The 23,108-nt window shown below is 41.8% G+C and overlaps 1 protein-coding gene and 1 pseudogene across 2 annotated transcripts in view; one reads left to right on the plus strand and one right to left on the minus strand.

The window, feature by feature from the left end:
- The window catches only part of VDAC1 (voltage dependent anion channel 1), a 56,353-nt gene that overhangs the window by 12,139 nt on the left and 21,106 nt on the right, over positions 1-23,108 (minus strand). Inside the window, exons 2-5 of one of the 2 annotated variants that reach the window (XM_058278741.1) lie at positions 20,809-20,878; positions 20,188-20,237; positions 19,387-19,539; positions 19,241-19,293 (exon numbers count right to left, since the gene is read on the minus strand). In XM_058278741.1, the coding sequence (XP_058134724.1) occupies positions 19,241-19,293; positions 19,387-19,539; positions 20,188-20,237; positions 20,809-20,878 (326 nt within the window). Of the gene's footprint in view, positions 1-19,240; positions 19,294-19,386; positions 19,540-20,187; positions 20,238-20,808; positions 20,882-23,108 lie in introns of both variants that reach the window. The other variant, XM_058278733.1, reaches the window with a different exon arrangement.
- LOC139439852 (ubiquitin-ribosomal protein eS31 fusion protein-like) lies at positions 5,176-5,752 on the plus strand (annotated as a pseudogene).

The raw sequence follows: 23,108 nt of genomic DNA on the forward strand, positions 1-23,108 counted from the left end.
CCTCATGAAAACCAGAAAAAAAAATAGATAAATATAAACAGAAATCTGTATTAACATGGTACAATACAAAAAAACTCAAATACTGAAGTAGGCATTATAGAAGAATTGAGGAACAAAAAGTTATAAAATTAAGAAAGACTAAATAGTAAAATGGCAGAAGAAAGTCCTACATTATCAGTAGTGACTTAAATGTAAATGGATTAAACTCTCCAATCAAAAGGCAGAAATTGGCGGAAAGGATAAAAAAGCATGACCCAACCATATGCTGCCTATAGGAGACTCACCTTAAATTCAAAGACACAGGAAGGTTGAAAAGTGAAAGTATGGAAATATTTATACCATGTAAGTAGTAACCAAACGAAAGCTGGGGTCGCTATATAAATATCAGATAAAATAGACTTTCAGTCAAAAAAAGTTATGAGGGACAAAAACAATCATTATATATTGACAGAGGCCAACTCAATAAGAAGATGTAACAATTATAAATAAATACGGACCTAACAGCAGATCCCCAAAATATATGAAGCAAATACTACAGATTTGAAGAAATCTTCTCAATTGTACATGGGTCTTTCTCTAGGAGAGACAATATCTTAAGTTACAAAACAAGTCTCAATAAATTCAAATTTACTACACAATGTACCTTCTATGAAGCTAGAAATCAATAACAGAGGAAGAAATATTTATTTCAAAAATATGTGGAAATTATAAAACATAATCAAACAACCAATGGTTTAAAAAGGAAATCACGGCGGTGGACTTGGCCCAGTGGTTAGGGTGTCCATCTACCACATGGGAGGTCCACGGTTCAAACTCCGGGCCTCCTTGACCTGTGTGCAGCTGGCCCATGTGCAGTGCTGATGTGAGCAAGTAGTGCCCTGCCATGCAGGGGTGTCCCCTGAGTGAAAGAAAGAGCAGCCTGCCCAGGAATGGTGCCACATACACAGAGAGCTGACACAACAAGATGACGCAACAAAAAGAAACACACATTCCCGTGCCACTGACAACAGCAGAAGTGGACAAAGAAGACGCAGCAAACAGACACGGAGAACAAACAACTGGGGTAAGGGGGAAGGGGAGAGAAATAAATAAATAAATAAATCTTTAAAAAAAAAAAAAAGGAAATCACAAGGGTTATCAGGAAATATCTTGAAGCAAATGATAATTAAAACACAATATACCAAAACTTATGGGATATAACAAAAGCAGTGCTGAGAGAAAAGTTTAAAGCTCTAAATGCTAACATTAAAAAAGAGAGAAGATTTTATATCACAGACCTAACTTCAAAACTGGAAGAAACTGAAAAAGAAGAGCAAACTAAAGCAAAGTGAACAAGAGGAAGAAAATAACAAAGAACAGAATGGAAATAAATGAAATAAAGCATTAAAAAAAGCAATAGAATCTACAAACCAGAGTTAGTACTTCACAAGATCAATAAAACTGAGAAACTTTTAGCTAAACGGATGAAGAAAAAGAGGACACAAATGACTAAAAACAGAAATGAAGAGACCCCACTGAAATAAAAAGGACTGTAAAGATGTTATGAACAATTATACACCAACAAATTAGATAACCTAGATGAAATGGACAAATGCTTAGTAACAAACTACCTATCTGACTGACTCAAGGAGAAATAGAAGATTTCAACAAACCAATAACTAGTAAAGAGATTGAATTGATCATTAAAAACCTCCCAAGAGAGATAAGGTTAGAGGTATCTGATAAGGCTAGAACCGCAAGCGTGGTCGGTTGGAGAAAATATGTCTGTCCAGAGGCACATTGGGAATCCCGAGTATCTCACCAAAAGGATACCAGAGAACCCAAGATATCAGCATGTCAAGTCAAGACTGGACACAGGTACCCCAGTGTGTATTACCAGCTCCCCAGCCTTGCCAGACTGTGCCATGAATGGATTATGCTTCTGATGAAATCCCTGCGTTTTGTTCAGTCACCACCACAGGATTCTTGTGTATTCTCAACCCCTCCCTGGGTTCCTGTTTGGCAGCACTAAAGACTGATTTAGGACACTTTCCAAACCACAGGGCTCCCTCTTTATCAGTCCCCTACAATCTTTTAAATTGCCTGTATTACCCACTCATTTCAATCTAACTTCACATTTTTTTAGCTTTCCAAAATTCTATAGAATTTCTCCACTTAGTCTTTTCTAGCCTTAGGTTTTATTTTTTAATTCCCTTTTTGTTACCTCCACATGAACTAGTAATTTCCTTTTTTTCTGATTTAGTCTTTACTTTTCATGAATATTTGCTAATAGCCTGATCATAAGCACTCAAACTCATTAAGGACTAGTTACTCTGTTCCAAAAAACAAACAAACAAACAAAAAACTACCAGCAAAGAAAGGTCCAGATGGCTTGACAGGGGAATTTTCCCAAACATTCAAAGAACTGACACCAATCATGCTCAAACTCTTCCAAAAAATTGGAGAGGCAGGAACACTCCCTAATTCACTCTAGAAGGCCAACATCACCCTCATACCAGAGCCAGAAAAAGATGTCACAAGAGAGAAAACTACCTAGGGTACAGGCAGAAACGTCCTAGAAAAAAATGTTCTAGAGTATAGGATACAAGAGGAAGAATGAACACCACCCAGAAAAGAGGGGGGCACAGGAAAAGAATCTTCACAGAAAGACAGTGAGTAGAAGCTGCAGCAGTAGCTGTTGGTACCCCCTGCCCCACCCATGGAGCAGAAAGCTTTGAATTCTCCAGCCTCCAGCCAGCAGCTACAGACAGAGGGGGCCACAGGGATCCACCTCCCCAAGAATCCTGAGAGAGAGGGACACAGGCTAAGGTTGATTCAGCTTTTGGCTAACTAATGTGGTCTGCTGGGTCCCAGGAGCACTTCTAGGTTGGGTGGGCCACACCATTGTTTGACCTGGGAGCCAGCAGGGGACTAAAGAGATCCAACCCCCTCAATCACCTCCCTTACTGACCAGGACTGGTTGCTGAGGATGCAGAAGCCAGCGAAATTATTTGCTACCTGGGAAAAGGGAGGGGACTGCCAGCGAATGCTGGAGAACAGACTCTGAGAAAGTTTGAATTGCAAGGCTCTAAATAGTCTTGAGGCAGCATCCTCTGTCATATTGCTAGGTTGCAGCAAACACATTCCCACCAAGGCTTTGAACTGAGAAGGCTGCCAAATAATGCCATCTGCTGGCAGACCACCAAGAAAGTACATTAAAGGAAACTGAAAGTAAGTAAGTAGAGAGGCAGTCTGCAACCCATTATTGGGTCCAATGCCCAGATTTGAGCAAGAGGAACAATCTTTTTATTTTTTAAGATTTATTTATTTATTTCTCTCCCCTTCCCACCCCCCCCCCCACTACCACCCTGGTTGTCTGTTCTCTGTGTCTATTTGCTGCATTGTCGTCTTTGTCCACTTCTGTTGTTGTCAGCGGCACGGAAATCTGTGTTTCTTTTTGTTGTGTCATCTTGTTGTGTCAGCTCTCCATGCAGGAGGCGCCATTCTTAGGCAGGCTGCACTTTCTTTCACACTGGGCAGCTCTCCTTACGGGGCGCACTCCTTGCGCGTGGGGCTCCCCTATGTGTGGGACAGCCCTGCATGGCATGGCACTCCTTGTGCACATTAGCACTGCACATCGGCCTGCTCCACACAGGTCAAGGAGGCCTGGGGTTTGAACCGCAGACCTCCCATGTGGTAGATGGACGCCCTAACCACTGGGCCAAGTCCGCTTCCCTGAAAGCCCTAGAACAGGTTGAACCAAGAATCAAAGAATAGCAGTAACACAGCCTTCTGCCACTAAATCCCTACAAAAGAGAGAGAAATTAAGCATGAGAGTAAATTCACCATTATCATCAGATGCCTAGACATCAGCAGAAAATTACAGGCCATACTAAGAAAACAGAAGAAGTGGCCCAAGCAATGCCCCAGATGAGACACAGGACTTCAGACAACTAATCAACAAGGTTCATAAAAATTTCCAAAATCAAACTAATGAGTTAAAAGACAATATGGCTAAAGAGATAAAGGATATCAAGAAGACACTAAGGGCGGCGGACTCGGCCCAGGGATTAGGGCATCCGTCTACCACATGGGAGGTCCGCGGTTCAAACCCTGGGGCTCCCTGACCCGTGTGGAGCTGGCCCATGCGCAGTGCTGATGCACGCAAGGAGTGCCCTGCCACGCAGAGGTGTCCCCCGTGTAGGGGAGCCCCACGCGCAAGGAGTGTGCCCCGTAAGGAGAGCCGCCCAGCGCAAAAGAAAGTGCAGCCTGCCCAGGAATGGTGCCGCACACACGGAGAACTGATACAGCAAGATGACGCAACCAAAAGAGACACAGATTCCTGTGCCACTGACAACAAAAGAAGCGGACAAAAAAGAACACGCAGCAAATGGACACAAAGAACAGACAACTGGGTGGGGGGGGGGGGAGACAAATAAATAAATAAATAAATCTTTTTTTTAAAAAAAGAAGAAACTAAGGCCAGACACAATGGATGAGATTAAAAATACATGAGAGGCATATAAGAGCAGATTAGAATTTCTTAAAGACAGAATTAGTGATTTTGAAGATAGAACATCTGAACTGGAAGACAGAATGGAAAGAATGGAAAAAATGGAACAGAGTCTTAGGAAACTGAATGACAATGCAAAACACACAAACATTCACATTATTTATCTCCCAGGAGAAGAGAATGGAAAAGAGGCAAAAGAATATCTGAGGAAATAATGACCAAAAACTTTCCAATCCTTATGAAGGATATAAATATCAAAACCCAGAGAAGCAGACTTGGCCCAACGGATAGGAAGTCCATCTACCACATGGGAGGTTTGTGGTTCAAACCCCAGGCCTCCTGACCCATGTGGAGCTGGCCCATGTGCAGTGCTGATGTGTGCAAGGAGTGCCATGCCACGCAGGGGTGTCCCCCACGTAGGGGAGCCCCACGTGCAAAGAGTGTACCCTATAAGGAGAGCTGCCCAGTGCGAAAGAAAGTGCAGCCTGGCCAGGAATGGGGCCACACACAGAGAGCTGACACAACAAGATGATGCAACAAAAAGAAACACAGATTCCCGGTGCCACTGATAAGGACAAAAGCAGTCACAGAAGAACACACAGCAAATGGACACAGAGAGCAGACAACTGGGGGGCGGGGGAGGAGAGGAGGGGAGAGAAATAAATTTTTAAAAAACTACTTTTTTTCCGATCCACCATCTGTGGTGGAACCACCACCAAGATGCAGATTTTCGTAAAAACCTGACGGGAAAGACCATCACTCTTGAGGTTGAACCTTCGGATCCAATAGAAAATGTGAAAGCCAAGATCCAGGATAAGGAAGGAATTCCTCCTGATCAGCAGAGACTGATCTTTGCTGGCAAGCAACTGGAAGATGGACATACTTTGTCTGACTACAACATTCAAAGGAGTCTACTTTTCATCTTGTGTTGAGACTTCGTGGTGGTGCTAAGAAAAGGCAGAAGTCGTCTTACACTACTCCCAAGAAGAATAAGCATAACAGAAAGAAGGTTAAGCTGGCTGTCCTGAAATATTATAAGGTGGATGAGAATGGCAAAATTAGTCACCTTCATAGGGCCGTTATTTCCTCAAAGGAGTGCCCTTCAGATGAATGTGGTGCTGGAGTTTTTATGTCCAGCCACTTTGTGACAGACATTACTGTGGCAAGTGTTGTCTGACTTACTGCTTCAACAAACCAGAAGACAAGTAATTGTGTGTGGATTAATAAAAAACATGAACTAAGAAAAAACAAATAAATAAATCTTTAAAAAAAAAAAAAAACCCAAGAACGACAGTGCACCCCAAACAGAATAAATCCAAACAGACCTACCCCAAGACACCTACTATATAAAATGACCAATATCAGAGATAAAAGAAAGGATTCTGAAAGCAGAGGGGCAAAGCAAAGGATCACATACAAGGGAAACTTGCTAAGATTAAGTGCTGACATCTCATCAAAAACCATGGAGCAGAGAAGATAGTGGTATGATGTATTTAAGGTACTGAAAGAGAAAAATGGCCAGCCAAGAATTCTGTATCCGGCAAAGCTGTCCTTCAAAAGTGAGGGTGAGTTCAAAGTCTTCACAGACAAATAAAAACGGATAGAATATGTTACCAAAAGACCAGATTTGCAAGAGATACTAAAGGGGGTGCTACAGCCTGAAAGGAAAAAAAAAACAAGAGCAAGAGTGTGGAGAAGAATTTAGAAATGAAGATTATTAGGAAGGATAAACTAAAGGATAAGAAAATAGACAATAGAATGACATTACAACAGAGGCCCAAAGGACAAAATGAAGTAATGCCTTTATAGTAATAACAATGAATGTTAATGAATTGAACTCCCCAATCAAAAGACACAGACTGATAGAATAGATTAAAAAATAATATGAGCTGAGTATAAGTTGTCTACAAGAGACCCAACTCAAACATAAGGACACAACCAGGTTAAAAGTGAAAGGTTGGAAAAAAGGTATTCTATGCAAATAGAAGCCAAAAAAGAGCTAGAGTAGACCAGATAAATGTAAAATAACAACATTATAGTATATGAACAATAATTACGCAGTGCAACTGGCAAACTGTTCCTGTGATCAGTATTCTATAATTTTTTTCATACAAAATAAACACTTGCTTTTAATTGAGGCGGGCTGGAGAAGAGATATATTTTTGGATACATCGTTCTTCTTTAACCCTTTCTTATTCATAATCTGGTTTCTGCAGTTCAGTTAGAGCTTTGATTTTAGCTCCTTTTTTAATATAGGTGTTTAGGGCTATAAATTTTCCTCTCAGTATTACCTTTGCCTATCCCATAAGTTTTGATAAGTTGTGTTCTCATTTTCATTCTCTCAGTATATTTACTAATTTCTCCTATAATTTCTTCTTTGACCCGATTGTTTATGAGTGTGTTGTTTAGCTTCCATACATTCACAAAATTTGCACTTTCCCATCCATTATTCATTTCCAGTTTCATTCCATTATCATCTGAGAAGGTGCTTTGTATAATTTCATTCTTTTAATATTTATTGAGACTTGCCTTGTGACCTACATGTGATCTATCTTGGAGAAAGATCCATGAGCACTTGAGAAGAATGTGCAACCTGCTGATGTGGGATGCAACATTCTATATAAATCTTGATTGTTCTAGCTCATTTATCATATTGTTCAAGTTCTACATTTCCTTGTTGATCTTCTGTCTAGTTGTTCTATCCAATGATGTGAGTGGTGTGTTGAATTCTGCAGCTATTATTGTACAGATGTCTCTTTCTCCCTTCAATTTTTTTCTTTTACTCCCCCTGCCCCTTGTGGCTTGCTTGCTATTTGCTCTCTGTGTCCATTTGCTGTGCGTTTTTCTGTGTGTCTGTATTTATTTTTATTTATTTCCCCCCTACCTTGCGGCTTGCTTGTTGTCTTCTCTCTGTGCCCGGTCGCTGCATGATTTTCTGTGTTTTTACTGGTCTCCCTTTTTTTGTTGTTGCATCACCTTGCTGAGTCGGCTCTCTGCTGGTGCTTGTGGGCTGGGCAGCACACCATGGCACTTGTGGGCTGGCGGCTCTCTGCAGCGTATGGGTGAGCCTGCCTTCACAAGGAGACCCCTGGACATGAACACAGGGCCTCCCATATGGTAGATGGGAGCCCAGCTGATTGAGCCACAGCCGCTTCCCTCTCCCTTCAATTTTGCCAGATTTTGCCTAATGTATTTTGGGGCACCCTGGTTAGGTGCATAGATATTTGTGACTGTTATATCTTCCTGGTGGTTTGTCCCTTTTATTAATGTATAATGCCTTCTGTATGTTTTATAAGTTTTTTGCATTTAAGGTCTGTTTTGTCTGATATAAGTATACTTACCCCTTCTTTTTTTTAAAAAAAAAGATTTATTTTTATTTATTTAATTTCCCTCCCCTCCCCCGGTTGTCTGTTTTCTGTCTTTTTGCTGCGTCTAGTTTCTCTGTCTGCTTCTGTTGTCGTCAGCGGCACAGGAAGTGTGGGTGGCGCCATTCCTCGGCAGGCTGCTCCCTCCTTCGCGCTGGGCGGCTCTCCTTATGGGTGCACTCCTTGCGCGTGGGGCTCCCCTACGCGGGGGACACCCCTGTGTAGCACAGCACTCCTTGCGCGCATCAGCACTGCGCATGGGCCAGCTCCACACGGGTCAAGGAGGCCCGGGGCTTGAACCGCGGACCTCCCATGTGGTAGACGGACGCCCTAACCACTGGGCCAAAGTCTGTTTCCCCCTTCTCTTTTTTTGGTTACTGTTTGTGTGGATTATCTTTTTCCAACCTTTCACTTTCAACCAGTTTGTATTCTTGGTCTAAGGTGAGTTTCTTTGTAAGCAGCATATGGATGACTCATGCTTTTTTTTAATCCATTCTGTCAGCCTATATCTTTTGATTGGGGACTTTAATCCATTCACATTCAATGACATTGCTACAAATGCATTATTTGCTTTCACCATTTTATTCTTTGGCTTTTGTATGTCATATATTATTTTCGTCTGTCTTTTTATTCTTTGTCTTATCCTTTCTGCTAGTCTTGCCTTCTAAACTCTCCTCTAAGCCTCTCTCCCCTCTTTTTGAGTTATAAAGCTCCCTTTAATACTTCCTGCAAAGGCAGATTCTTTTTTACGAACTCTCTTAGTTTCTGTTTGTTTGTATTTTAAACTCACCTTTGTATTTGAAGAACAAGTTTGCTAGATAAAGAAATCTCAGTTGACATTCTTCTCCTTCAGTATCTAAATGATATCATACTGTCTTTCTCCTCCATTATTTTTTTTGTCTTCAACCGCACTATTTAATTTTTTTGTTTTTTTATTTTTAAAAAAATGTTACATTCACAAAATGTGAGGTCCCCATATACTCCCCACCCTTCTCACCCCACTCCTCCCACATCAACAACCTCTTTCATCATGGTGGCACATTCATTGCATTTGGTGAATACATTTTGGAGCACTGCTGCACTACATGGATAGTGGTTTACATTGTAGTTTACACTCTCCCCCAGGCCACCCAGTGGGCCATGGCAGGACATACAATGTCCAGCATCTGTCCCTGCAGTACCACCCAGGACAACTCCAAGCCCTGAAAATGCCCCCACATCATATCTCTTCTTCCCACTCCCTACCCTCAGCAGCTACCATGGCTGCTTTTCCCACATCAATGCTACAATTTCTTCCATTACTAATCACAGTAGTTCCGTAGTAGAATATCAAGAAGTCCACTCTAATCCATACTCTATTCCTCCATCCTGTGGACACTGGGATGGTTATGTCCACTTCCTCTCTATATCAAGAGGGTGCTTAGATTCCACATGGATAATGGATGCAATTCTCCTGCTTGCAGTTGTAGGCACTCTTGGCTCCCTGTTGTGGTGGTTGATCTTCTTCACCTCCCTGTTAGCTGGCCAGGGTAAGTCCAATAAACCAGACAATAGGAGTTGCTAGTCTGCTGAGGCTCAGGACCAGAGATTCAGGTCTCCTGAGTATACACCAACCCCAGTGCCAACCACAGGTCTGGTAAAAGTAACAGAAGAGGCATGTATAGAAAGGTCATATCTGAGTTCTGTCCATCACACTCAGGAACACAAACTCCAAAGGTGAGCCAACTGACATGGCACTGAACTCCAGAGCCATCTGCCATAACCGTAGAACCTGTGGGTCTCTGTAGCTCTCAGGAGAACCAGTACCTGGGCTTCTATCTACTTTGGCTGTCTCTGGGACCCTGCTGAGGCATGCATAAGCATTATCCCTCTGATGACCTCCTGACTCTTCTATGGAGACTCATGGCCATATAAAGTCATTTGTCCTTTCTATTTCCCCCTTTTATCCAAAGTCATAAAGTAGTTTTTAACTCCTGATATTACGTGTAGGCTGAGATATTCTGCTGGTCTGAGTTGACGCTTTTCTTCCAGGTCTTTTTCTAGTTACATCATCAGTTGGTGCTTGGCAGTAATCCCTCGGTGCCAGGGAGGCTCATCCCTGGGAGTCACGTTCCACACTGGGGGGGAGGTAATGCATTTACATGCTGAGTTTGGCTTAGAGAGTGGCCACATTTGAGCAACATGGAGGCTCTCAGGAGGTAACTCATAGGCACCCTGCAGCTCTAGGCCTAGTTTCCATTATTTTTTATGAGAAATCCTCACTGAGTCTTATTGGGCATCCCTTGAATGTGATGATTTGCTTCTCCCTTGTAGCTCTCAGAATTTTCTCTTTATTTGACATTCCGAATAGTATGTATCTTAGAGTAGGTCTATTTGGATTTATTCTAATTGGGGTATGCTGTGCTTCTTGGACATGTATATTCATTTTTCTTCATGAGAGTTAGGAAATTTTCAGCTGTTAATTCCTCAAATAATCTTTCTGCCCTTTCCCCCTTTTCTTCTCTTTCGGAAACTCCTGTGACACATAAGTTGTTGTGCTTTGTATTATCATTCAAGTCCCTGAGACCCTGCCCAATCTTTTTCCATTCTTTTCTCTCTGTTCTCTCTCTTCAATTTCAGCTGTTCTAACTTCTGCATCACTTATTCTTCCTTCTGTCATTTTGAGTCTGCCATTGTATGCTTCTAATGTGTTTTTTAAAAACAAATCAATTTTATTGATACATATTAATAAAACATACAATTTATCCAATGTGAACAATCGTGGTTGTTGGTATAATCATATAGTGTGCGTTCATCACTTCATTATTAAAGCATGAATGAATGCATAACACCAACTATACTAAAAGTCATTTATTGTACACTATGGATGGATTGTATGTATGACTATATCTCAATAAAACTGTTAAAAAATTTTTTTACAGACAAGAAAAGAAAATTAGAGACCAATATCTCTAATGAATATAGATTCAAAAAATACTCAACAAAATACTAGCAAACTAAATCCAAGAGCATATTAAAAGAATGATACACCATGATAAAACAGATTTTGTCTCAGGTATGCAAGGGTGATTCAATATAAGAAAATTAATTAATGTAATACACCACATTAACAGAATGAAAGTAGGAAAAAAACCACATGATCATCTCAACTGATGCAGAAAAGACATGACAAAATCCAGCACCCTTCTTTATAAAAACACTTAGAAAATCAGGACTAGAAGGAAACTTCCTCAATACAATAAAGCACATATATGAAAAACCCACAGCTAACATCACACTTAATGGTAAAAGGCTGAAAGCTTTCCCTTTAAGATCAGGAATAAGGGTGCCCCCTCTCAACACTGTTATTCAACATTGTACTAGAAGTTCTAGCTACAGCAATTAGGCAAGAAAAATAAATAAAAAGCATCAAAGGAAGAAGTAAAACCTTCCCTATTTGCAGATGATACAGTCATATATAGAAAATCCTGAAAAATCCATTAAAAAGTTCCTAGAGCTAATACAGGAATTTTGCAAAGTGGCAGGATACAAGATTAACACCTAAAAATTAGTATGTCTCTATACATAAACAATGAACAATTGGAAGAAGAAATCAAGAAAAAAAATTCCATTTACAATAGCAACTAAAAGAACCATATATCTAGGAATAAATCTAACCAAGGATGTAAAAGACTTGTACACAGAAACCTATGAAACATTGCTAAAAGAAACAGTAAGTGGATGTGGCTCAAGCAGCTGAGCACCCACCTCCCACATGGGAGGTCCTGGGTTCAATTCCCATTGCCTCCTGAAAAAATCAAACAAACAAAAACACTAACTCAGGAATGGGAAGTGATTCAGTGATTAAGGGTTAGCTTCCCACATACAAGATCCTGGGTTCAATCCTGCCCCCTCCAGTACCTCAAAAGAAAAAGAAAAAACTTTTAAAAGAAATTAAAGCATGAATAAATAGAAGAACATTCTGTGTTCATGGATTAGAAGATTAAATATTGTTAAGCTGTCAATTCTACCCTAAGCAAATTACAGATTCAACACAATCCCCATCAAAATTCCAAAAGTCTTCTTTGCAGAAATGGAAAAGTCAAACATCAAATTATATGGAAGGGTAAGGGGCCCAAAATACCAAAGCAATCTTGAAAAAGTTGGACAAAGGTGGACTCACAATTCTGTATCTTAACAGTTATTACAAAGACACAGTAATCAAAACCGCTTGGGAGAAGCAGATGTGGCTCAACAGATTCCGCCTACCATATGGGAGGACCCGGGCTCAATCCTTGGGGCCTCCCAGTCAAAAGGAAGAAGAGAAAGCATGCCTGCACAGTGGGCCAGTGCCCACATGGTGAACCAAGTGCCCATGCCATGAGTAGAGTGCCTGCACAAGTGAGTCGTGCAGCAAGATGATGATGCAACAAAAGACAGACGAAGGGCAGAGTCGAGGTAAAGCACAGCAGAAACCAGGAACTGAGGTGGTGCAGCTAACAGGGAACCTCCCTCCACATGAGAGGTCCCCAGGATCAAATCCCAGTGAATCCTCGAGGAGAAAAAATGAGAAGAGAAGACAAAAAGAGAAATAGATACAGAAGATCACACAGCGAATGGACACAGACAGCAAAAATAGGAGGGCGGGGGGAAGGAAAGGGGGGGAAATAAATAAATAACTAAAAAAAAAAACCAGCATGGTACTGGCAAAAGGACATATAGACTAATGGAATCAAACTGAGAGCTCAGAAATCAACTCTCATATTTATGGTCAACTGCTTTTTACAAGGGGGAAAAGACCACTCATTTGGGAAAGAGGAGTCATCAACAAACGGTGCTGGGGAAACTGGATCTTCATTTGCAAAAGAATCAATGTGGAGCCTTTCTTCACACCATATATGGAAATCAACTCAAAATGGATCAAAGACCTAAATACAAGAGCCAGAACTATCAAATTCCTAAAAGAAAATGTAGGGAAGCATCTTCATGACATGTGTTAAATAATAGTTTCTTAGACTTTACACCCAAAGCATGAAAAACAAAAGAAAAAAGTAGATAAATAGGACCTCATCAAAATTAGAAACTTTGGGCCTTAAAGGACTTTATCATGAAAGTAAAACCACAAACTACACAAGAGGAGAAAATATTTGGAAACCAGATAACTGATATGGGTGTAATATCTAGAATGTATAAAGAAATCCTTCAACTCAAGAAAAAGACAAACAATCCAACTGAAAATTGGACAAAAGCCTTAAATAGACATTTCTCCAAAGAAAATAGATAAATGGTCAAAAAACAAATGAAAATATGCTCAACATTATTAGCCATTAGGGAAACGCAAATATAAACCACAATGGGATACCATTTTATACCCAGTACAATGGCTACTATCATAAAAAATGGAAAATACAAGTGTTGAAGAAAATGTGGAGAAATAGCAACACTCATTCAATGCTGGTGGCAACAGAAAATGATGCAGCTGCTATGGAAAGCAGTTTGGTGGTTCCTCAGAAAGTACAGAATTACCATATGAACCGAAAATTCCCCTCCTATGTATATATCCAAAAGAATTGAAAGCAGTGACTCAAAAAGATATTTGATTATACACTTTGGATAGATTGTACAGCATGTGAATATATCTCAATAAAACTGCTTAAAAATACATAAATAAATGTATAAGAATAGCCAAACATAGTAGCTATGTACGGCAGGGGAAGCCTAGAGAGATTGAGAGGTGAAAATTTTTCTTGTGTTTTTGTCTGTTTTTTATTATTATTACTGAAATAATGAGAATGCTCTAATCATGACTGAAGTGATAAATCCACAACTATGTGATTATACCAAATACCAATGATTGTATACTTTGGATGAATTGTATACTTTATTAATATTACCAATAAAATTGATTTAAGGAAAAAAAAGATATTTGCACACCGATGTTCATAGTGGCATTATTCACAATTGACAAAAGATGGAAATAACCCAAGTGTCCATCAGCCAATGAAATGGATAAACAAATGTGGTATATACAAAATGGAATATTAGTCAGTCATAAAAAAGGAATTAAGTTCTGATACTTGCAACAACATGGATGAACCTGAAGACAACATGTTGAGTGAAATAAGCCAGACACAAAAGAACAAATATTGTATGATCTCACTGATAGGAAATAATTAGAATAAGCAAATTCATAGAGTCAAAAACTAGAATACAGGTATCAGGGGTCAGGGTAGGTGTAAAGAATGGGGAGTTCATGCTTAATTGGTACAGAGTTTCTGTTTGGGTGATGGCAAAGTTTTGGTAATGGATGATGGTGATGGTTGCATAGTGTAAAAATAATTAACATAACCAAATTACATATTTGAAAGTGATTAAAAGGGGAAATTTCAAGTTATGTATATGTTACTAGAATTTTTTTTAATCCTTGGAACTGTACAACACAATGAACCCTAAGTTAAACCATGGACTATATTTAATAGTTTAATTATAAAAATGTGCTTTCATCAACTGTAACAAGAGTACCACACCATTCTTCTATAAACTCATAACTTCTCTAATTGAAACATAATAATAATAAAGTGAAAAAAAATTGCAAGGGGAATCTTAAAATGAAGGGATTTAGGCGATAAATGAATCAATTGCAAAATGTAAATAATATTTTATTGAAGGGTCTCCACATTTTAAGGACAAGAAGTTTTTTTTTTTTTTGAGGTAGCAGTGGCCAGGGATTAAACAAGGTCCTTGTATTTGAGAAGCTAGCACTCAACCACTGAACCACATCACCTCCCCTGAGTTGGTTATTTTTGTTTACTGTCTGGTTTTGGTTTTTTTGGGAGGCACCAGGAACCAAACCAGGTACCTTTTATGTGGGAAGCAGGCGCTCAACCACTTGAGCCACACCCATTCCCCATGGACAAATTTTGATATTGTAAAAAAAAATTCATGATGCTACCATGGAAATGTGAACAGACTGATGATTTAACAATATTAAAAAACTATTTTTTTCCAGTGTGAGAATGTTCTGGTTATACCTTTTTTAAAAAGGAATTTTAAATAAATAAATGGAGCCTTAATTAATGATATATACACACTAAAATATTTATAGATTAAATTATATACCTGTTATCTACTTTATAAAACAATCCAGGGGAGGGGATGGGGAGAGTATGGATTATAAATAAGAGAAAATTGGTCACAGGTTGATAATTACTAAAACTAGGTGATGAGAACATGATAATATACTTTTCTTTTTTAAAAAAACTTACTTTATTTATTTCTCTCCCCTTCCCCCCTGTTGTCTGCTCTTTGTGTCCATTTGCTGTGTGTTCTTCTGTGTCCACTTGTATTCTTGTCATGGGGACTGGGAAACTGTTGCTTTTTTCTGTTGCATCATCTTGCTGTGTCAGCTTTCCATGTGTGCGGCGCAACACCTGGGCAGGCTGCACTTTTTTCGTGCAGGGTGGCTCTCCTTGCGGGGCGCACTCCTTGTGCATGGGGCTCCCCTACACGGGTGGCAGCACTGCACGTGGGCCAGCTCACCACACGGGCCAAGAGGCCCTCTGTTTGAACTCTCGACCTCCTATATGGTAGGCGGACGCTCTATCAGTTGAGCTACAACCGCTTCCCTAATACACTTTTCTATGTACTTTTGTAAGTTTGAAATTTACAACACAATAAATTAATGGTTAAACCTTCTAAGTACTCAATGAGACAGGACTTTTAGGGGTCACAGTTGAGAATAAATGTTCTTTCCAAGTGACAATGAAACATGCACCTTGAGGCCTCAATTTTGTTCAAGTTGCTTCTGTGCATTCTGGCGAGGAGGTCTAATCATCACAGCACCTCCACCACTGTCTCCTTGGATTCTGGCTATGGGCCAATGGTCCGCAAGAGCATGGGGCAGGAAGTGGACTTGGCCCAGTGGTTAGGGCATCCGTCTACTACATGGGAGGTCCACAGTTCAAACCCCAGGCCTCCTTGACTCATGTGGAGCTGGCCCGTGTGCAGTGCTGATGCATGCAAGGAGTGCCCTGCCACACAGGGGTGTCCCCCACATAGGGGAGCCCCACGCACAAGGAGTGCACCCCGTAAGGAGAGCCACCCAGTGCGAAAGAAAGTGCAGCTTGCCCAGGAATGGCGATGCACACACGGAGAGCTGACACAAGATGATGCAACAGAAAGAAACACAGATTCCTGTGCTACTGACAACAACAGAAGCAGACAAAGAAGACACAGCAAATAGACACAGAGAACAGACAACTGTGGCGGGGGGGGGGGGGGGGGGGGGAGGAGGGAATAAAATCTTAAAAAAAGAGCATGGGGCAGTGCTGGGTGGGAGCTCAGGTTTCTGTTTCTGCTCTTCTTAATGCAGCACAACATGTATTTGGTGCCTTTTCTCTTTCAGGTGTTACTGGGATTTTTTTTAAAGCCATTTAAAGAGTTGTGCTAATTTGACAAGCACCCAAGAGGCATGCCTCTGATTTGTGGCTAACAAGCTGGCTCTATGTGTGGTGAGTCTCTCAGGGTGGGGGCTGGGCCCCGGATAAGGTCCACAGCCTTGTCTAGATGTGGCCTGAGTCAGCTCGTTCTGCAAGCCAGGATACTTTCCCAGGCTACACCCCTCAGTTGCTTTGTTAGGTCAGCTTTCATTTGCCATCTCCCTCAACAGTCACCAAAACTCTCCCCAAACACCCAGTAGCAAAGTATACTCCTAGTGCCCACAAGTGTGGATTCCAAACACTGTTCCCCAATAAAAGGAACCATGTAGGAGAAAGGGCTGCTACAAGGACAAGGGAAGGGAACACCTAAGATAAGCCTGGTATATCTTCTGAAACCAGAAATAATAAAGTACTCAAAAAATGAACAATGGTGTGGGGAGGAGAGCAGCTGTAAATCAGTGGTTGAGCGCTTCCTTTCCAAGTAACAAGGTCCCAGATTCAATCCTCTGTACCTCCAAATTAAAAATAAATACATAATAAATTTTAAAATAATGTGGGGGCGAGGAAATGATGGGGATTGTCAAAAGCACACAGAATGCCAGCTTGGAGAAGCTCCCAAAAGCTATATCTGGGACAATTTGAGTGACAAAATAAATAATGATAGTAATGGATTATAGCCCATAGAATAAAATGCCCTTCAATCCATACAGACATAAATAATCAAATAAATAAGGGAAGAAGGGGTGGCCCTTCCTCACAGTAGGTCCCCAATTAATAAATGCAGAAGGAATGCATTCCTTGCAGAGCTGCTGCAAGGAAGAATCATCAATGCATGCCAATATTTGTGACCCAAAGTATGATAAGAAGTGAAATATTTGCAAAGTCTCAAAGTGTCTCCCCACAAGAAACTTATTACTTAAAAAAGAAAAACAGTAGCTTCGCAGTGGAGAGCCCTGGCAGAGAGCACCTTAACCAATGATGGGTGAGGCCAACTGGCATACACCACCTGATATTCTGTACTGAGAAGAACACAGCATCACTTCTGTGGCTGCCAAAATGCATGACCTGAATTTAATCATGAGGAATCACCAAACAAATCCAAACTGAAGGACCTTCTGCAAAATAACTGGCTGCTACTCTTCAAAAGTGTCATGGTTGGGGAGCAGATGTGGCTCCAGCAGTTGAGCACCCACCTCCCACATGGGAGGTCCTGGGTTCAGTTCCCAGTGCCTCCTGAAAAAACAAACACTAACAACAAGCAAAACGAATGAAAAAAAAAACTCAGGGAAGCTGATTTAGTCAGTGGTTGCGTGCTGGGTTCCCACATATGAGGTTCTGGGTTCAATCCCCAGATCCCAGTACCTCAAAAAAAAAAAAAGTGTCAAGGTCATGAAAGACAAAGACCAAGGATATGTCTCAGATTAGAGGAGACAAAGGAGACCTGACACATAAATGTAATGAAGGATCCTGAATTGCATCATGGACCAGAAATAAGGCATCAGGGAGACAAGTTATTAGTTAATAGTACTATACTAACATTAATTTCCTGGGTTTGATCATTATACTATAGTTATGCAAGATGTTAACATTAAGGGAAGCTGGGTAGAGAACATAAGGGAAGTCTAGGAATATTTTTTCAACATTTTAATTATTTCAAAATAAAAAGTTAAACAAAACAATAACAAAAACCCACTTTCCTCCAATGGATACCCCTGTCAAAGTTAATGGGAAATCCTGTAAAATTCCAAAGTCTGCCATCTCAGGGCAGTAGGCCAAGTCCCAGGTAGCAAATTCAAGCATGTGCACATTTCCTCCAGTCCCTTGTCCTGTCAAAAGGTCTCTCAGGATAACCTGCCCATGAGAGCAAGATACAATGCCCCAGACAGAAGCAATTATAGCAGAGTTGAGAACAAGAGCAAATGCAGCTCCTGGCCAGTGGTCTTCAGATCGTCCAAAACCAAGTTATAAAAAGACCATGCCCCTGTACAGCAGGCACCCTGTCTACCCGGTCCCTTGGGGTCACACTGCACCCAGCACAGGGCCCTCAATAAACATCTGTTGGAAGGAATAAAAAGGAGAGAGAGAAGGAAATAATATGGAATGGCAAATAATGAAATTCAGTACATACCTTGATCCCATCATCAGTATGCAAAACCCTATCCAAGTTTAAGAGACACTCCATTCCAAGTAGAAAAAAACAACAGTGTGTTCTGGGAGGGAATGATTCCTTCTAGACACTCTGAAAAGCCTCTAGGAACTGCGGCAGGTCAACACACCATGCTGCCTCTATGTGCGCAATAGCCATTGAGCCTCATCTCCCTGCGGCCAGAGAGGCTTGGGGCAGAAAGTGAAGTCTCAGGAATCACCTGGCCTTTGAGTTCCCCGGTCTCAGTTTCCCTGAGCAGCAAGCTGAGGGAGGGGCACTCTAAGCCTGAAAAGTGGGGCCACCAAGAGTGATCAGTTAGCACCTGCTTCCAAACATTGCCCACTGTCTTACAGCCTTGACCACTGGCAAAAAGCAGGCTCACTCGCAAGAAATGGAGCAATACTGGGCCAGAAACCCTGCAGCCTCCATGGCTGAGGCCATTAGAACACAATAGGCAGGACAGAATCCTATTAGAAAACACAACTGAACACCATTAGACAGGAAGCTCCATGGGGGACAGCAACCATGGCCTGCCACTCTCAGACCCCCAGATGGGCACAGAGCCAAACACAGGAGGCAATAAAAAAACATTTGTTGAGTAAATCCCATACATGATTAATTAAAGAGTGCCCATTCCAGCACAGTCAGTGAGTAGGCAGATGTAGGCATGTGCTGGAGCCAAATAAAACCTTGAATCTCCTGGTCTTAGAGGGTGCCTCTTTGGTGACGTTAGCCCCAACCCCAAAAGTCAGCATCACAAAAGGCTTCCGCTGCATGCATTACAGAGCATCCCTGCCAAGAAAACAGAGGAGCTTCTTACCCAGTGTTAGGTGAGAAGGATGAATCGAAGGTCAGCTTCAGTCCATGTGTGAGCTGGACAGAAAAGAAATTTGCCAGTAGCTTTAGTCACAAGGCAGGCCAGCAGATGTGAATTAATAAAACTGTGTTTTCACAGGGGGCCGTTACCTGATCCTCCACGGTAATCTCGGTGCCTAATGTGTTGTCAGTGTTCCATTTCTCTGTAAATGTCAGACCATATTCAGTCCATCTGTACTTGGTTTCCAGACTGCCCGTCACTTTGGTGGTCTCAGTGTTAGCTGAGCCTGAGCTTGTAAATTCCTTTAAAGGGGAGAGAAAGTCATAGCCTGCATACCAGAACTTCACTTTGCATCACTCCACCCCTAAATGGACTGTGATTTCCTTCATGGAAGAGGTTAGACCCTGAATGTACATACACAAAAGCTGACTCTAATTTAAATATGAAATATTTAACCTACAGATGGGGGAAAAGGAATTCTTCTCAGGAGACAGCTTCCTGGCTCCTCTGCAGCTCTTCCGTCTGTAGAGGAGGACACCTCAACCTTCCATTCTGCCTCCAGCCCAGTACAGGGGAAAAGCCCAGAACTAAAGCGGAGAGTGCACCAAGTCAATCCCAAAATGCCCTCCTTTCAACAATTACAATCTAAAAGGGACTATTAAAGTTCTTTTAAAATAATCATACGGCACTGAATACAGGTCGAGTTTAAAATAAGAAACATAGGAAAACTAAAACAGGCTTGTTCACATTTTCCTGAGTTAATCAGGCATTGGATTGGGGCCTATTGGTGCGCCTTCCCTGGACCACCCATCCGGGGATGCAATGAGTGTGACAACCACAAAATACCAAAATCAGAAAAGTTTTTTCTGTTTGGGTTTGCCACCCAGGACATGGCAGTTATTTGGGGATCTACATTAATACCCATGCTCCATGTAAGTTGGACAACTTACCAGTCCATTCTCAGATTTTGTTTTCAAATCAAGTTTTATTAAGCCAAATCCTAAAGAAAGAAGATAACTGTTAATAGGTTAAATAACGAATTCAGGAGCAGCATCTCTGCCTCACAACTGTTTCAAAATGCTTCTTTTTAAAAGGACGCACGTGCCAGCCATGTGGGCTGAGGGCACGCAGTCTCTGCTGCTGCCTGCCTGTGCGTGGAGCTCAGCTGCCACAGAACAGCAGCAGACAGACAGGGCGCAAACGCCACCTGCACCCCCAGCAGAGTCTGAGAAGAAGGTGCCTGGCAGCTAGCAAAATCACAGTCACCAGGCCTCGTGGGCATGTGCTGAAGGAGGGTCTAAATATAGAAGCAGCACTTCACTGCAGCAGCAGGCACAGAGCTGTTCCATACTTGGAGGAGAAAATGAGGGTGTTCACTTGTCTTCAGCAATTCACGAGCCTGACCCTAGGGGGTGCACAACCAAAATTGCTTTACCAGCCACAGAAGGCTCATCTTTTTTTCCTGATGTGAAAGTTACTGAGCAGGGTCTTCCAAACTATTATGGGTAAAATCCCACCAAATATGCCAACCCAGTCTATGAGCTCAAATGCCATTCCCAGCCAACACTCACCATAGCCCTTGGTGAAGACATCCCTGGCAGATTTCCCAAGATCAACATATGTAGGAGGCACAGCCATCTTCTGCTACAATAAAGGGGAACCACCAGAACAAACGCATTTGTATAATTAGTGAACTACCAATAAAATCGATTATACATAAGTAACAACCAATAAAAATCACCCAGCACTAAGAGTCCCAGATGCCTTATCTCCCAGGTACAGGAAGAGAAGTCTGTGCTGCTTCATGTTCCTTTTTGTGGCCGGAGTTTGAGACTCCCCCTAAGTCTCTGTTGACGATGGATCAGCCTGACTTTAGACCTCTTCTCCTTGGCCTCCCCAGAATCAAGCACAGGCCCAAGACACAGCAGGAGTCAATAAATATTTCCTGAATGAATCAACTGTCGAAGGCACATTCCTATGAGCCAGCTACTTGACTGAACTGCAGGACTCTTGCCAATAAAGCATATCTTCTTCCAAACTGTCAGCTGTTAGGACAGTAAATGCACTGAGTAGAAATCAGAGCTTTTCATAACAACATATTTTCCACAAGGTTCAGGTTTTATTTATTCAATATTTATGGATTACCTGTCATATTCCGGAATGGGTCCAGCTTTTCAAAAAAATTTTGGATTTAAAGGAAACCTACTTTTAGATGTTATATTCCTCACAAAAAATATAGCAAAACCTAAATAATTAGGCAACTCCTCACACAGAAGGGAAATGCAATCATATCCCACAAAAAAGTTTAATTCAGTATTGAGTTCCAATGTGACTATGCTTTAAAAACTATCAATAAACAAATAAATAAAAATTAAAAAATAAAAACCAGCTATCGAACAAAGTACTACTCAAGATTGCAGCATAACACTAAGTCAGTCAACAAACCATCTTAGGAAGGAGGTTAATTGAAATAGCTCTTGCCTGAAAGACCAAACTGTGTCCCTGGGAGGCTTTGTTTTGACATATTGGGTGGTGGCTTATATGTCAGAGTGGATTTCCAAATTTCCTTGGTTTACAGAAAGGAGCAGTGTGGTGGTTTGAAGCTGTATGCATGTTCTTAACTTAGCCCATTCCTGTGGGTGTGAACCCATTGTGAACAGAACCTTTTGATGAGGATAGTTCAGCTACAGTGTGGCCCAACTGAATCAGGATGTATTTTAATTCTATTACGAGGCCCTTACAGGGAAAGCCAAAGAGAGACAAGATAGAGGGAGCAATCAGAAGCTGTAAGTCAAGAGAACCCAGAAGATGGGAAGCAGACTTGGCCCAGTGGTTAGGGCGTCCGTCTACCACATAGGAGGGCCGCAGTTCAAACCCCGGGCCTCCCTCGCCCGTGTGCAGCTGGCCCATGCGCAGCGCTGATATGCACAAAGAGTGCCCTGCCACGCAGGGGTGTCCCCCACGTAGGGGAGCCCCACGCGCAAGGAGTGTACCCCGTAAGGAGAGCCGCCCAGCGCGAAAGAAAGTGCAGCCTGTAAGAATGGTGCTGCACATGCGGAGAGCTGATACAACAAGATGATGCAACAAAAAGAAACACAGATTCCCCAATGCCGCTGATAAGGTTAGAAGAGGTCACAGAAGAACACACAGCGAATCGACACAGAGAGCAGACAACTGGTGGGGGGGAGAGAAATAAATAAAAAATTAAAAAAAAAAAAGAGAGAGAACCCAGAAGAGCCAGGGGAAGGAGCCACCATGTGCATTACCACAGGACCACAGGAAGGCCAAGGACCAGGGGTCACTGCAGCCAGCCCCAGAGCGCCACAGTCTGCAGGGAGAAAGCACTGCCTTGATGATGACTTGACTTTGGACTTCTCTGAGACTCAAAACCATGAGCCAAAATATTCCCATTGTTTAAGCCAACTCATGGCATGGTGTTTGCTTTAGCAGCCAGGAAACTAGAACATGCTCTGTACACAGAATTAAAATACAAACCCCAGTCAACAATGTGTGCTCCCTCCAAAAGAGGGGATCATGAGAAAGTGTCATCTCCCACACCTTTTCCTCTCCAGAATCATTAGCCTCAATAAGCCAGAAATTCAATTAACCAAAAGGCAGGTTCCATTTTTTAAGATTTATTTATTTCTCTACCCTTCCCCCACCCCCCACGTTCTCTGCTCTGTGTCCATTCACTGTGTGTTCTTCTGTGTCCACTTCTATTATCAGGCAGCATTGGGAATCTGTGTCTCTCTTTGTCGCGTCATCTTGCTGCATCAGCTCTCCATGTGTGGGGCGCCACTCCTGGGCAGGTTGTGCTTTTTTCACGCAGGGCGGCTCTCCTTGTGGGGCTCACACCTTGCACGTGGGGCAC

The sequence above is a fragment of the Dasypus novemcinctus genome, chromosome 2 (genome assembly GCF_030445035.2).
Source record: "Dasypus novemcinctus isolate mDasNov1 chromosome 2, mDasNov1.1.hap2, whole genome shotgun sequence".
Classification (NCBI taxonomy): domain Eukaryota; kingdom Metazoa; phylum Chordata; class Mammalia; order Cingulata; family Dasypodidae; genus Dasypus; species Dasypus novemcinctus.